Source organism: Mesitornis unicolor, unplaced genomic scaffold (genome assembly GCF_000695765.1).
Source record: "Mesitornis unicolor isolate BGI_N332 unplaced genomic scaffold, ASM69576v1 scaffold29715, whole genome shotgun sequence".
NCBI classification, from domain to species: domain Eukaryota; kingdom Metazoa; phylum Chordata; class Aves; order Mesitornithiformes; family Mesitornithidae; genus Mesitornis; species Mesitornis unicolor.
In genome coordinates this window covers 14,903-31,763 of record NW_010185289.1, presented here as the reverse complement: position 1 = coordinate 31,763, position 16,861 = coordinate 14,903, and the positions used below count along the sequence as shown (strand labels likewise).

The window sequence follows — 16,861 nt, the reverse complement described above, 5'->3', positions numbered from 1 at the left end:
ATTCAAAATACAATTCACAATAGAAGAATTTAACTCAGATCTCAAGGCTGCTCATAAAGTCAGTAATGCAAGCAATTGATTTGTTTGGGGTTTAAGCCTTTTAGATATTTGCACATATAAAGAGTTAAATGCCAAGGGCAACAACCTACTTCTCTCACTATAGATCAAACTTTGGAGCCTGCAAAAGAGCAGAAAGAGTAAGCACAGAGAGGACTGTTGAGAAAGCAGACCAAGCTCAGATTTGGGATATGAGGAATTAAGACAGTGAACAAGGTCCAACACAAAGGCTGATCAGAAAGGTCTACAGATAGACCTGCACCGCTCAACTACAGACCATAGATTAAAAATTAGGAGTAGGATGTCATCTACTTTGAATACCTAAGACACACCAACTAAATGTAAGATTCTCCATAATCATTAAAAAAAAAAATTCACCTGCTTATGCATATCTTTCAAAGCTAGAGTACTTCCAAGCCACATTCCCTTGCATATGTGCACTAGAGAATCTCTCAAAGGAAGAGTGGAGCCAGGTAGAAGAACCCTGATTCATCTGCTCTATTTTCTAAAATATTTTTATATGACAAACAGAACAAAGAAAAAATCTGGCACGGATTAAGAAGAATCTTTGTATTGGTACAAAATAAAAACCTGATTAGTCAAGAGTTAAAAGTAGTAAAACCTCAACTGATAATCTGTTCATAATGTAAGTAGCAAGCCAAAAATACAAAGGAGGAAAAAGTGTTTAAAACCTCTGTATTTAAGAAATAAGAGGCATACAAAGATTAAATTCTGTGCATTACCAAATATAGTTCAGCGTAAATATTACAAGTCAGAATTTGTGGCAATGTGTCATGATTCAGAAATATGGAAAAAAGAAGCACATGAGCAACTAGGTCTTCTAATCAAATCTTCCAGCGGTACCAAAATTGCTTTTACTTCACTTCTTAGCCATAGTTACATTTGGTTACTGCCCAAAACAGTGCTTATAACAAACTTCTATGTCTGCCTCACCTCAAAAGTTTTCTGAGTACTTAGACTTAGCCATTATATGTCAAATAAATATTAGATTAACAGACTATTTTCCTTCTGTTAACTACATAATCTTGGATGTCTAGTTTAGGCTTACAAACTCCACTGTTGCATAATAGTTACGTGAGACAAATCCCATCCAAAAAAACCTGTAACTGCTCAGAGAACTTTGAACAATTGTATTAGTACTGTGATTTCTAGAAACCTAGAGAATTCCATCAAAATGCTCAAGTGCCTCAAAGGCCAAAACACCATTAGCTTTCAAAAGCCACAAAAATCATTACTTAAAATCCACCCTAATATCAAAGCTCTCAAATATCTATGATCTTCAACCTGTCTCCTTTGCTCCCAGTGCCCCAGAAAACTCAATGGCTGAACAGAACTATCCATCGGTGGACACACCAACACTGAGTGGACTGGAAAAATGAAATTTACCATCCCATTGCCTCCTGAAATCAACAAAACAGTACTACAAAAATGAACTATAAAAATCCTTTCCAAATATAACAGACACGATTACGATATACTCTGTCTAAACAGCTTAAACTATCAAAACCTTTAACACAACAGCAATTCAAAGTGCTAGCTCACTGGAAAAAATCTGATTTTAACTGTCACTCAAGGTCATAGATTAAATTTGCCTGTGCTTTATAGACAAGAAAAAAAACCTAATGGATTGCAGCTGGATAAACTAATACAAAACAATACTAATTACAGAAATGGTAATAGTACTTTTCTTAGGACTGAAACATGCCTTAATCAGTAACTTTCAAATTAGTGAGTTTTCTGCGTGTAAATCATCTGTGCTATTAAGAAAGCTTGAGGTTTTTGGCTTGGTTTTTTTTTTACATTTTTGTTTAAATCTGCAGATAGTGTGACAGAACAATATTATATAAAATACAAGTATAGATATTTTCCAGCATTTTCCAGCATGTAACTGCATGCACATACAGAGGTGTTTTTGTATGTTACTTTTTTCCTAATGGAAAAACACAATTCTAACACAAGTCAGGAAAGATGATCTTTAAATCAGGCATCAAATTTTATATATCTTTAGGATTTCAAAATGAAAATTTAGGTTATCGTAAAAGTGATATGTGCATATACTGCCCTCATGCTGTATATAATACAAAATGCAGAAAATTTCAAAGTCTTTCAGTAAGAAGTAAAAACTTATTATATCATTATAGTAACATTTTCTCAGGAAAAATGTCTTAACAGAAGTATTTCTTTTTCTTTCAAAATAAAAAACATACTTACAATAATATCTGTAGGTACTTCTCGGAGTGAATACATCGGTTTATTTGGTATATCTTGTTTACTCAGGAGCTCAAAAACTGCAGGGTAAGTGAGCAAATTTATGAGAGACAGAAAAGACTATAGAAAGAAAAGAAGGGGAGACAAAAGGCAATGTTAATCAGTTAAGTATAACAAAGTAAACTTTAGCCATTATTTGCCATTTACTTAAATTTGTTCTTATCTTTCTTTGTAGTCTGATGTTAACATAAATAGAGCTGTCCAAATTAAGACTGCAAACCCTGGCAGGTGTCTATATAATCTAAAAGGGCAGTAGTGTCTGTGAAATATATATATATATATATTATCTATCAAATTGTACATGCAATTTTTAAAATTATATGTTCATTATCACATAATTCTAAAATCTAGAGAAACAGCACATTCTAAAACACCTCACCCTCCCTGTCTTACTACAAATCAGAGACATGAAATGACAGCCAGTATTTTAAGACTTCCACTTTTGTCATGATTGTTATTTATTATTTTTAGCTTGACTTTAATGGATCTTTGGCATTGTCACCTGCTATGAAACACAAGAATCCTTTCAATCAGTCATCATGTATTATACCAATTTCACCTCACATGTCAAGAAGCAGATATAGTCACAGTAAAAATTTACAGAAAGGTAAATCAGATCATACCATCTGAAACATAGCACTGCTTTTTCCATGCCAATACAGAAGATTAAGTGATTTCTCACCTTCTGACAGCTTTGGTCAATAGGGTCAACTGGAGTAGATTTGGGTTGGGTTATCCTCAAATCATCTTTTCCACACTCCAAAAGAGCCCACAATTCAGTTACAAGTGTCTTTATAAAGCCTAAAACACATTTTTGTTCTAAGCATTAGAATGGCTTTCTGCAAGATCCCAGAGGTGCAAATAATAAGCAACTAACAGTTTCCTTGACTGGCAGAATTTGCCTGCCTTTCTGACAGTCTTTCAGTCAAGTAATTTTTATTACACACCAGCCACTTCTAGATACTCAGAGAGAATATTTGTAACTTTTGTACCTCATGGACTTCCTTAGCAACTTAAGATAGTAGCTTTACTTTATTTATAAGATTCTAGTTTTAACATAATGACTACCGAGACCACTGGGCGGTATGGCAACAGCTGAGTTACCCAAGAATTAATGTAAAGGGTCTCTGTGATATGGGTTGACATATGAGAAGAATCATGAATTCAGACAAGCTCAAATCCATCTCATTACTGTGTAAGTGTGCCAATGACATTCAGGCCTTTGCAGTTTTTCATTCTCTGAGCAGTCAGTAAGCATGGAAAAGTACATACAAATTACAGAAATCAATAGGTATTAATCCTGATCTGTAGATCAATAAGAAGCACTTGCAAATTGTTAGCATCTTATTTTTAACAGATGTAAATGTCTTCATGCACATTCAGGAAACTTCTGGAAACCAAACTAAGTAAAGTTTTTGCATAATGTAAGAAAAAAACCAATCAAACGAAACAACCCTGCATCAAGATAAGTGAATGACTTAAAAGTTGGAAAGAATAAATTTTCATCAAGAAGAAATCAATAGATATTTAAGCATTCTTTGCTAATACTGCATAATTATTGCACTCAGTTGATCTTTTTTAACATATTTATCTCTTTTTCTAATATGCAAGACTACAGCATGCAACTATGCATAACAACATCATTCTTCAATTTACCTGAACCCTGCAGAGCTACTGCACCTGTTGGTGTTGTTGCCATTTGTGTAACAATCACTCTATTGCCAAACTCTTCATGCTCATTTGTCTGTTAGCAACAAATATAAAAGCACAGTGTTAGCTATTCAGAGAGCATGAAACTCTCAAATGATCTCTTACATATTGAACTTTCCTACACTTGTTTACAGAATTTAATCCATTATATGGTTAGACTTGAACAGTTCATAGATATTATTCTCTACAGACTCACCAGGGTCAGATTCCAAACCAAACATCTTTATCAAGTACCTTATCAAAATTTACATGCAAAATACTATGGTTAAGACATGCAACATCAGCAAAGAATAAAAGCGTTAGTATTATAATGTTTTTTGCACATATTCAGTCGGATGTCTGTAACATTATGTTTCTTCTCCTAAAATGCCTCTTAGCCAATTTTTGGTTACATTTCAGCTATTGTCTATCATATCCAGATTTCAACACCACCTACCAACTTGGTCTAGAAAAATTTGCACTTAGACTAAAAACATTAAAAAATCTTGCTTAGCATTTCAAACTTTACAGTAAAAAGTCAGAAGAACTAAATATATGACTGACATTCTGAAGATGAGTAATGTCCAACAAACTTAAACCACTGTGGCACCAATATCAAAGATGATAAGTTACATTCTAAATTCACTGTTGCAAAAATTACATGACAAAATGGTTTTTGGATTTATTTTCTTCTTCTTTTCTTTCTTCTTTATTTTATTATAATCATTAAAGGAAAACTGTACAGACTCTGTAATGCTTACCTGGAGTTTTTTTGATAAACTGCTGAACATGAAGTTCACACAGTCATTCATGGCACCTGTACTATGAAGCAGAAATACGCCTTTGGGTGTGGCAGAAAAATTTAGCAAGGCATCTAGCAAAGTCTCTTCCCATAACAAACTGTAGAAATAGCAAAATAATAATTAAAAATGATATGTAAAAAAGCATGGGAGAAAAGAAAAACTGCAATATCTAGCTTTGAAAAACAATAACATTTCATTCACTTGACTCTATGTTTACATTAGTTTAAAAAAAATTGAGAAAGTTATAATATGTATTAGACTGTATTTTGTACAAGCATTCAGACTCATCCTGGCAAACTAACATTAGGTAGGAACACAGAACAGAAGGATTATGTAATGGGGAACCCAAAAGACCCATGCTATCTTTAGATGTACTTACTACTTACTATCTGACTCTAGACAAGTCTTTTAAGTTATTAATGTGGCAGTTACAAATCAGAAAAGCAGGCACAGAACTTCGCACCAATATAAAAACACTATAAGGAACCAATACAAATTCAAATTTGAGGAGATAAAGGCTCCTGCTGGAAATTAGTACAGAACTATGAAAATAAGGTGCTATATGCACACAACAACTTCACATACTAACAGCAGTAAGTGGAACATATTTTCTACAGACACAGCAGGAAGAACAGCAACTGTAAGAATAAAGCAAGATGACACCCTCTGCCCTACAAAATATTCTATGTCCTAAAAAGAAATGTGAAGCAATTACATCACCTTTGACTAGGTATCATCTCTGCAGGTATCACTAGACTCTTGTGATTCTGTGTCTCTAAAAGCATTTCCTCATTGGATTCTCTTCTCAAGTTCTCATTTCTCATTTTTGACTCCTATCACCAGCAAGCAGCATACAGCTTTTCTCGTAGCAGCCAACCATTACCCCGAACTTTAATCACTTCTCCTGCAGAACCCCTGCCATGTCATGATCAGAGGCAAAAATCTCACCCAGAAATGTATTGCCATGTCTTGTTCCATAGTTAAATGAAAAATCTAGATGCTAGGAGAAAATTGTAGCTTATGTCAATGGTAGTGATTAGTGACAGCCTCCTCAGTCAGAGCTCTGCATCCCTAGGTTTCTTTTGACCACTAGATTTGAATTGCTATAACCAGTTCACATGTCACCACTACAGACTCGAGTAGTAACTGTTGAGGTATCTTTGCAAATTATACATTAAATCTATGGTAAAGTATAAAAAAGAATCTACTTAATTAACTAGGTTCTGCACTAACACCATCACCCTGAATTTTCAGGCTCACAAATATTTGTATATTTCTCATCTTAATGCACACAAACATCTATAAAGGGACATGAAATTTTAGCATAAAAGGAAGGATGCCTTTCACTTAACATGTACCAGGCTTTCAGTCAGAATGCTGCCAATCTTGCGACAGTATTTTGAAGGTGTAGATACCATTCAGCAGAAGAATATTTCAAATTAACATAAGGTATGCTCTGACAGATATTTTATTTTGTGCTTTCTAATTCACATTTTACTAAAACCGATTTCTGTAGTCAGAGAGAAACAACTCTAAGTCAATTTTACCTACATTAGACACAACTCTCTAAGCCAAGAAAGTTCTGAAAGGTCAAGAACAATTTTGTAACTCTACTGAGACCTATGCTAGGATGACTTCACGCCCTCTACCTACCCCTATGATTTTGGCAAAAAAAATAACAGGGTTAAAAGATGGCTCAGTTGTGGATAAAGTAGCAGCGTGCGTTCATATGTGCATAAATTAAGCATCAACTTACATGTTTTTTGACTCCAGGCTTATTGATGACGTTGAGTCCGCACCAGTTACAGGAGTGGGTACTCTTTCTGAAAGCAAACTCACCTGTGAAATAATAAATAAATAAATACCTCTTTACTGTTTATTTACACAATTTTAAAACTCCAGATCTTGCTCATTTTCTTGTTATACATTAAAAAAATAACAGTGATCAGGTTATAGTCTAGTCTTCAGCACAGAATACACTACTCCACTGCATTTTTTATTCCAGAAAAGCTTATTTTTTATTTTTTCTTTGGGTATAAACCCTTTTAAAGCTAGAATACTTTAAAAAAAAATTTCATTAAAATCCTTAAAATAAAAAACTCTCCTTACTTTTAACTGGAGAATCCCAAAGGAAAAAAAAATAAAGTAAAATAAAATATAATCAGAAAGCAACTCTTTACTCCACTTCTTCCACTGCCAAGAAAAAAAAAATGTTTCTCCATCAGACTTAAAACTCCAGGAGACATGGAGGAAAAATATTACCAGTCTATCCGTTAAAAAATTGTCACTACTTCTTGGATAGAGTCCACCGAATTCCACCATTCTTGCTACACTATAAATGGTAGGATATTTTATAAACTGCAGATGTTTTAAAATTGAACAATGGCAGAAAACTGAAAAATAATCAACACGACTGAGTTGAAAATGTGACTTTCCTGGACTAACATGTTTATTCCTTAAGTCCTGAACATGTAGATTCCACTTCAGTCTCAATTTGACCTCCAAAGTGATGTGAGGAAATGGCATTCTGTCACTTAAATGTTTCTTGATTTTTTAAAAACAAAATTGACACATTCAGCCTACATCTCTTGTATTTGTCAAAACAACTTGTCTAAATGATGTTTTATACCATAATAAAGGATTTTAATGTGTAAAGAAGTCTTTTGTGCATGTGCAATTGACGCGGTGCTTTAGAGCAAATAATTAAAAATGCCCATCAAAAGCATACAGCAGCCTGCCTGTGATAAGTATCAAATAGAGTAACAGGTTAGTTCAAGTAGAACTGACTCTTTACACAATAGGAAAACCAAAAAAGAAAGACAGATTGTTGAGTTATGTCAATCACAGCGATATTCAAGTGAACTGAACTCCTTAATTCAATAAAATCCTAAAATTCTCAACGCAAGGAAGAATCTAAGTTTCAAACCTAACATTCTTTGATGAGAAACAGAGTTTACTGTGATAAAATATATTATTACATACAACCATATTTATATTTTCAATCAAAATGTATGCTTTCATGATAATATTCATATATAAAAGCAGTGAGAAATACCCACAAGCTGGTGATTTAAGTCTCTCTTCTATTCATGTTCTATCTTTCTGATATTTTCTGCCTCAGTCTACATAGTAACTGTAGCTTTTAAATTACTAATCATAATAAAAGCATACAGCATTTGACAGGAAGAACAGCTATTCCATTCACTCTCCCTTCCATTCAATCTCTCCTGCTTCCTTGCCTCCAAAAAGAATCGTTAGGTTTTTTTAGCCCATTTTTTCTTCCAGCTTGTTCTGATTCTTCTCTAAGAAAATATTTTACAGTCAGTGGAGGAAAAAAAATAGATGGATCCATTGTTCAGCATGAAGTGAAGGAACACAGCTAAATTTTGGTTTTCCATTAGAAGTTCTAATACCTGTAGTTTAAATATGCTTTCAGTTTAGCTAGAAGCCAAAGTCGAAGCTTAAATACTGCTCTTACCTAAATGCTGCCAACATTATTTTAATGATTCAAACATTTGTTTGAATTCTACTTCTCTGAACTTTTTTAAAACTGCTCTTGCAGCATATGCTGTCGTTTTTCCACCTTAACTAAATTCTTATAGTAATACATAAGAATTTTCACACTGCATATGGCAAGCAGAACAATGAACACAGGAAAGTTTAGTGAATATAGCAGAGTTCTATATATCTTGTTCAGTAGATTTATAACAGAAAGCAAAATATGCAGAACTATTGGACACAAGTTCTTTCATTCAGAAAAAGCATTAGACTAGCAATCAACGAAAGTTGAAGTACAGACACTACACTTCATAAGATACCCAAGTACTCAGGTAAGACAAGAACTCCGGCCTGGCACTTACCATTATGGTGTCTTGATAATATTTCAGTGGCATTTAACTATTTAAGTGAAATATTTGGAATCTTCTTTTTCCTTCCATATCTCCCACTTAAACTAACTAGTTTAACCTAAGAATTACTAAGACCACATCTCAAGAGTTTTTCCTTTGAAAATATCCCAAACCGAGAGTAAAGACCAGATGTGTGGTGGATGCTGGATATCATGACATTCAGGTGACCCCTAGCATCAAGGACGATGTTTAAAAAGGAGCTGATCTATGGATGATAGGTCTATCAAATGTCTTGAGAGCTCCTGGTTTAATCTTAAGGCACAGGAGTCTCAAACTAAGTTTCTGCTAAGGTCATGTACAGAAGGAAAATTTGAAAAGTAGAACTCCATTTTTAGAACACTGCCAAACATTATCTCACTGCTTAAATATAAGCAACTTGAAGAAAAGAACAACTGTACATAAACTGAACCTCTTACTGTAAGATTGCTTCCAATTTTCCCAATCCAAAACAAGATTTACCTTTTTCCAGGCCTCTCCGATAGATTCATGCAAGCCATAAGGAATTAGCATTTGCAGCCCTTCACAAGTTCTGTACATCTGACGACATACAAAAATGAAAGCTCCTTTAACAACTGGCAAACTCTCGGATCCAGATAAAAGAGAAATGTCGTCATGAAGAAGTTTCTTTGTAAACTGAACAATTATATGAACAGCTGTAGGACTAGAAATAAAATAACTCTTTTAAAATGTTGTTTTGTAGTCATTGATAAGCCTTGAAACAAAACCTCTGACTAAAAATTCTATAAATTTTTCTACAGGAAAAGAAACTATGGAAAGAAAGTATGACCCACTATGTAAGGGCTAACTATATTATAATTCGTAACACCAGTCAAAAGAAAAGAAATGTACAGTAAGTGATTTTACTTTAGCTACAGGTCTGCATAAAGCAAAACTGTATCCACTGTCTTTCATCCAGTGCACATAGCCATGAACTACACAGGCTGTGTGTTTTATAGGAGGCCAGCTGGGAAGAGCGACAAGACAACCATTTTAGCTTCCGCAAAATCAGTGTTAAGGATATCACTATAAGGCAAAATCTGTCCTTGTTCCTTTTTCCTATCTGAGATCTCCTTCTGAAGTCTTCTACACTAGCAACACAAAGTACAACTCTTTCTTCAAAATACTCTTTTACTTCCACCTCCCGTTAAAAACATATGCAGCTTCTGAGATTCTTCCACTCAGAAGACATGCATTCCATACATTTTCATGACCTGTTGCTTAGATATTTTTAAAGGCCGTCTGAATTTACTGCCCTGTTTCAAGTTTTAGCATCAGCTAACAATATACTACCCATAGGATCACACAGATCCTAACTTAGGTAGTGTTACGAATGTCAGCTTTTGATACAAGATCTGTCTCTACCAGATATATTGAAAAGTGAATGCTACATTAAACCTATTCTTTCAATAATTAAGTTGATTTTTAGTATTTTTTTCTAAAAAAAAAAAAAGGAAAAACAGAGAAGAGAGACCTGTGGCCTGAAGAGCACCACTATAAATATAAGAGAACTACAATCAGAGAAAGGAAAGCTCTCACATGAAGACAATAAACAAGTAAACCACCAAAATCTCTCTTAATGAAAGTGTTACTTTAAATGGTCTTTTCACCTGGTTACACACACAAAAGTCTCCCTAACACATTCTCTAAAACACTTACTACTTTACTTGATAATCAGGTATTTCACCCTAAATATAAACAAAACATAGCATGCTGTAGATAAATGAACAAAAAGAGAAAATGACTCTCATAAGACTAATGTAATTCATTAAAGTGCTCACTAATGCTATTCATTAATGCACTCTTACCTATCTTCTTTGGCAGTTTTTTCATTTTCTCCATAAAGAAGAAGAGAAAGACCATCTTCTACAGCAGCAATCCTTGCCAGAATATCAGCTACATCAATTAAAGTGGTTTCAAGACAATTTATATACACCTATTTGGAAGAAAGAAAAAAAAAATGTTCAATTCAGTGCTTTGGTGAAAGCTGTTTATTCATGTCTGTCTTATGAATGCAGAACCTGAAGGTCACCTTTCTGATGATTGCTTAAAGGCTTAAGTAAAATAACCAAACAGTCTACGTTAAAATGCCATCCCATAGAAATCTTCATCACAAATGGCAATAATTGTCACTTTGAATGATTATGGAAGGTCAATGACTGTACAGATAGTGAACAGACATTTCCAAACTCCTTTTTCTCTTTTCCCACCATGAACATGGAAAGGCTTTTGACATGCCATCTAAGGGTATAAGAGCAATACTTGAATCCAGGTAAAAACAGACTAACTCTCTCATTGCTGCATATGCACTGGCAACTCTTTGGCTAGAAATGGAATTCTACTTCTCAAGAAGAAATTCTTTGTCTACCTCACCTCTAGGCTACAGTAGGCCCACACAGCTTTGGAATCAGGTGAAAAGTCTTCCCCACTGGAGCAAAGCAGAAGTCATCTGGCAATTCCTTGTTCACTTCAGAGCATTATATAGGCACAACTAGACTGTAATCAAGCAGACTTGACCACTTAACACTGGGATTCAGACTGTTCAGTCTGGTACTATCACTAAGGAATGTACTAGCCAAATTAATGTTAAATTTGCCATGGCTCATTAATAAGTGAAGTCAATATTCCAATAGCAGGCAAGCAGAAAATGGGTACTCCATGAAGAATCTTTCAGGGAGCAGCAAGGGCAGGATGCTCTGCAAGGGACGAGAAGCCAGGAATTGAGCATGGTAACAAGGCAGGCAGAGGCAGTGGCTTGCCATCAGATGGGCAGCAGTCCCACCACACCCAAGCAAGGTGAGCAGATGAGGTCCAGTGATAGTAACCAGGTTCACTCAACAGTCCAGTTGCCCTCCACAGAGATGAGGAACGTCCAAGATTAAGCCTAGAAGCTGAGCTAGTGAGTCAGGGTCAGCTTCAGGCACCGTAACCAGAGTCAGACACAGCCTAATGCTCAACATGCAACTGAATCTAATAGTGACAAAGCAGTTCTGAGGCAAAGCAAGTGAAGAAGACAAGTCCGTGGGTAAGGCTTCAGATCAATGGGACACTAGACTTCCATAGTGCTACATCATACAGGCAGGGAATGAGGACAAGAATCTCAGGTTACGAAACACTCTTGAGTGGAAGGTGGAATGAGTCCATGCTAAGGCTTATCAGCATCACTGGGGAGGATCTCTGCTGAGGCTTCCTAGAAGAGCTTTCCCAAGCAGTTCTCTTCAAGGCTGGACACCCACACTATTACTCATGCTGGCCCTGAGCTGATGCTATCAAGCCCAGGAGTGGGGAAGTAATGAGGAGACATGCTGAGGGCCTGACAGTAGACAGCAGCTGTAATTCTGCAGGACTTATGCAGCACCCTAAAGGTGCTCACCAAAACACTGTTCCTGTCCATATGCCTTAATAATTTGGTCATGCAATTTTCAAAGCATACTGTCATGTATACTTTCTCACCCAGGGACTGAGAAACACTCCGAATTCCTAGAACTTATACACAGACATACTTACAAAAAAAAAAAGAGGACAGTTTTCCAAGTGAGAAGTCCTCTTTGGTAGCTTCCCCCTACCCACACCAAGAACAATAGAGTGGAGTAAACAGTGAGATGAGCTAGGGGGGATTACTGTTCCCAGCAACACTGGTTAAATATCTACTATGACAGAACGGGGAATAAAGCACCACTCTCCTGAAGTTCAAGTCCACTCCTTAAATCTTTTCCACTCTTGTTATTCATCAAGGATAGGTGGACTCACAAGATAAAATATTTTTAAAATGCTATGCAATCCAGCTTCCACTTCTTCTCTTACAGGTGGCTCTATATTTTATATAGTGCACAGAGGAAAAATAAAGTCTTCCTACTTTAAAATTTAAGGAATTTACTATTAATGCCAGTGGTCAAAGTAACCCAAGAGAAAAACACCATTTTGACTTTGCTTTTTTAGTTAAAATTTTCAGTGATACAGAGGGTTAAAAATCTCCCTGATTTTTATATTACTGAGTATCATTGTTCAGGATTCTAAGAAAGGAACATACTGTGCTGTCACTGTTTCTTCAAGAGTGTTATTATTTTGCTTTCCCTATGCAACACCAAAAAAAAAAAACCAACAAAAACATGATACTTTGTTCATTGAAGATGTGAATGCAATGTTCTGCACCAGCTATGCTTCAGCAACAACTCAGAGGCTACAGAGCCCAAAAGCTCAATACTGCTGCCCACAAACTGATCCTTCTGACAACTACTGCTTAAAGCCATGGAGTTTCTCCTCCCCTCTCTACCACTGATTCACAATACTACTCTGCATAAAAGGCAACTAAGGCTTGCATGTACTTGAGTGAATTCAGAGCTCAAATGTTAAATAACAGCATTGTGTTTGCTCATTAGGACCACTGAACAACCAGGGAGTCCCATATGCAGCTCCAATGCTACCCACTCTAAACCTCAGCTGAAGAAAGATGAATGCATGGCCACAGCCTTTCTTCTGAGATAGGTATGGCCCAGTATCAGCGTGCAGCATTAGGATTCCTGGGTGTGTAAGAAATGCCAATGGTTTGACTGGGAAGCAAAACCAGTTGATATTCTTGTAAAAAGGAACAGGGTCACTCTGATTTAGTCTACCATTTCCAGCTATTGGTTTGCCATATGCAATACAAAACAATTTGCACCTCCTATAGAATAAATATGACGTATTCCAGATTCACAATACATAACCAACCTACTACAGCTCCTGTACATTAAATATTCCTGAACATGACCTGTTAGTTTTTTTTAAACAGACCAGCTACTAACTCACAGGAAGGCTTACAATTAGTTAAGAGTTCAGCTACCTACGAGAGAGAGCTAAGCATGGCAAAAAAAAAAAAAAGAGAAAGAGAAGGACTGTTAAATATTGAGATAATTGCTGGTTTAACTACTAATGTCTAATAAAAAACTATAACTAGATTTTCAAGTACCTAGAGGTAGATAATGTTTTCCCAGTTTTTTACAATTCTTATAGAAATATTAAAAACAAACCAAAAAAACCCCAAAACACTCTTCCTTTTCCCAATTCAAAAAATAATTATTTTCCATGAAGAATTGCATTTTTTTCCTACATTAATTACTCAGAACAGTTAACTTCAAGTTGCCAGTTGAATTTAAAAAGGAATAAAATGTTGCCTTTTAAATAGTAGGTAGAGCAAATATGCATGCAAGAAATATCCAAAAGACACACAAAAACATTGAAAGAAAAAAAAAAGCAATGTGGTTTTCCCAAGGGACCAGTCTCACTGCAGCACAATTTTTGCTACTATTCACAAGATTTCAAGAAAACCAAGTCTGTTAGACCAATTATAATGACATTCTACAATATTTACAGCATACTATAATAGCTAACATAGAAAATACTACAGAAGTTACAATGTGACTAAATAAATCTTCTACATAGAAAATACAGAAAAATTATCATATTCTATAGATTTAAAAATTATTTGTAAGATTGCTACAAACCTCTGTGCCACTCAGTAAACCTTGAACAGGGTGAAGTAGGGCATTTATCACTGCATCTGTATATAAGCATTCAGCAGCACATCCTGTTTGATCACAAAAAACTTGCAGAATTTCCATAACAAGACTTGCTGGAGAATAATTGTCTGGTGAACACAAGAAGTATTTGTTTATATTTTAACTTACAGAAACATATCTCTATGGCTTATGTAGATGTTTCTGAATTATAATTTTGTTAAGCACTGATTTAACACAGTTAGAGGGAAGATGTAAAGGTAAGGGAGGAAGGGAAGAGAAAAATCTGCACAAAAAATAGATCCAAATTAAGAATTGCGAAAAAAAGTTACCTTATGCCTCATTATAATTATACATACTAGCATGCATTAAAAACCAAACATTTACCTGTATGCACTGCCAAAGCTGTGTTTGGGTAGCTCGGAGAGTAATAAATAAGCTGAGTAAATAGTACCAACAGATCAGCTATGGATATACTATCTATTAAAAAAAAAAAAGGAAAGTACTCTATAAATTAAAGTGCAACTTTAATTTTACAAATAAAATGGATTTCATAAATATACGTAAACAAACCATGCTTTATTTTATTAAGGAAACTGACATTAGTACAACTGAAAAAGCAAAGGATGTCCATGTCCCTGGGATTCTAGTAAGGTATTCCATTATCAACTTGTAAGGCTTAGTCTTGCTCCCAATTTAGCCAATTGCAACTTTACCACGTCTTCCATTGAAACGAACCGCAGCTAAAATCTGAGAATGCTGAATAGGCATGGCTGTAGGAAAAATCATTACCTTGCTATTATATTAAGTGAAACAACTGGAAAGGAGACAAGCTATCAGACAACCCTTCCTCAGGTCTCAAATAAAAATAACAAACATTGCTAAATGCAGGTCGGGAACCATTGCTTCAAGTTTAATGTAATTATGTTAATAAATCAGACAATTTGTGAGGAAAGGGTTGCTATCTATGAAGCTGAGAAGAACACTATCAAGACCACACATGGTGAGATTGTTACTTTTGTGGGAGAGAGAAAAAACCAACCATCACCAACGGATCACTGCTTGAATGGTGTTATTCAGATAATCCATAAGTGACAAAAGCACTCTGTATGTAGATGCTTCTTTCTCACAACTGCTCTACATTGGATCTATTAAGTTCTGATTCTCAAACCAGAGTGACAAAATACCTTCAAAAGAGAAGTCTCAGAATTAGTATCCAGTAATGTTCTGAATTCTACACTTAATTAATAGAGGCATTAATGTAATGAAACACTACAATTTTTCTCATACACTTGCATTTGCCTACCCTGCATAATGTACTATCATATGCAGACTTCTTTGGATGTCCAAGGGCCTTTCCATTTCATATCCTCTGTCCTTATAAACATCGTTGTTCCACAGGTGCTGACCTTTTCCTCTACCATTGCTTTACCGTAATTATATTAATAGGTTAAGCTCAGGGCAATTGTTTTCAATTTGCAATTAGCTTGAAAGACTGATTTTGTTTCACACCTGAAAAACAGTTTTGGTCCCTAGACTTGTCTCTTTTCCAACCAATCATATCAACTGGTTTGACAAAATATATTAATCACCCCTAGAAAGACTTAATCACTTAGAAACTGATCCAACTCTCCTTCAAGATTAAATTAATTTATTAATTTTAAGGACAAAAGCAATCTAATCAACCACATCCATCAAAGATTAAAAAAACTGTGTTGATACTCAAAATTACCTATACCATCTTTTAAGAAAGGTTTCCAGGCATGGAATTACTGAACAGAATACTGTCCTACAATGTCCACAACATTGCAGTGGAAACATAGGTCAAGTACGGATAAAGTGTTGTTCAACAGGTTTCATTTTCCTCACCCTCCTCTTACCTTTTCTATTTTTCAGCTGTACTGGAAAGAGATTTTGGCCTTGCTTATAGATCAACAATCTTCCCAAAAGGCACAGTGAATGAACGAAATAGATGTACTGCAATTCTGGTCCAGTGTAAAAAGCGTTCTGTTTATCACCTTTAACAATAAAAAACAGAAAATTAGAACTTGACTCTCTACATTCTCTTTACAGTATCTAGCTACTACCTGCAACATATGTGGATCAGTTGGTATACAAAGACAGACAGCTTAAGTAGCTAACCACTCCTATCAGTGTTCTCTCAAAACACAGACACACAGTATTCTGGGAAGAAAAAGAACAGATAGAATGTCTTCTTCATGAGGCAGCATGCTCAAAGACCTAGAGAATGTGGATGTATGTGCATATAATGCAAGACATGCAAATATACTTACTACAGTGCTGCCGGGAGAAGTCATTGACTTTAGAATTTTTGTTAACTGCTGCCTTGCAAAATTCAAAATAATCGAGACATTGCTGTACAGCTTCATTAATCTACAGAAAAAAAAGCAGAAAATAATAAAATACCTGTATTTAACAATAAAATCATTCTCTCTTGTGTCAAATTACTGTGCTTTAACACAGGAACCTAAATATTCACCTCACTGCAATTACCTTAGTGCTTTGGATGGGTTAACCAACAGGAAGCAAAATTTTACAGGGCTATGAAAACACATTGCCATTATTACTACATTATCACACTACCAGCTCTATAAGCATCAAG

At 35.2% G+C, this 16,861-nt stretch overlaps 1 protein-coding gene across 1 annotated transcript in view; it reads right to left on the bottom strand.

Annotated features, from left to right (window-relative positions):
* TBC1D32 (TBC1 domain family, member 32) overlaps positions 1–16,861 on the bottom strand; it is a 30,392-nt gene that overhangs the window by 1,159 nt on the left and 12,372 nt on the right. Inside the window, exons 11-21 of the mRNA XM_010184789.1 lie at positions 16,533–16,632; positions 16,119–16,256; positions 14,626–14,718; positions 14,227–14,369; positions 10,552–10,679; positions 9,206–9,407; positions 6,595–6,677; positions 4,797–4,935; positions 4,003–4,090; positions 3,029–3,147; positions 2,290–2,406 (exon numbers count right to left, since the gene is read on the bottom strand). Coding sequence (XP_010183091.1) covers positions 2,290–2,406; positions 3,029–3,147; positions 4,003–4,090; positions 4,797–4,935; positions 6,595–6,677; positions 9,206–9,407; positions 10,552–10,679; positions 14,227–14,369; positions 14,626–14,718; positions 16,119–16,256; positions 16,533–16,632 — 1,350 coding nt within the window. The remainder of the gene's footprint in view (positions 1–2,289; positions 2,407–3,028; positions 3,148–4,002; positions 4,091–4,796; positions 4,936–6,594; positions 6,678–9,205; positions 9,408–10,551; positions 10,680–14,226; positions 14,370–14,625; positions 14,719–16,118; positions 16,257–16,532; positions 16,633–16,861) is intronic.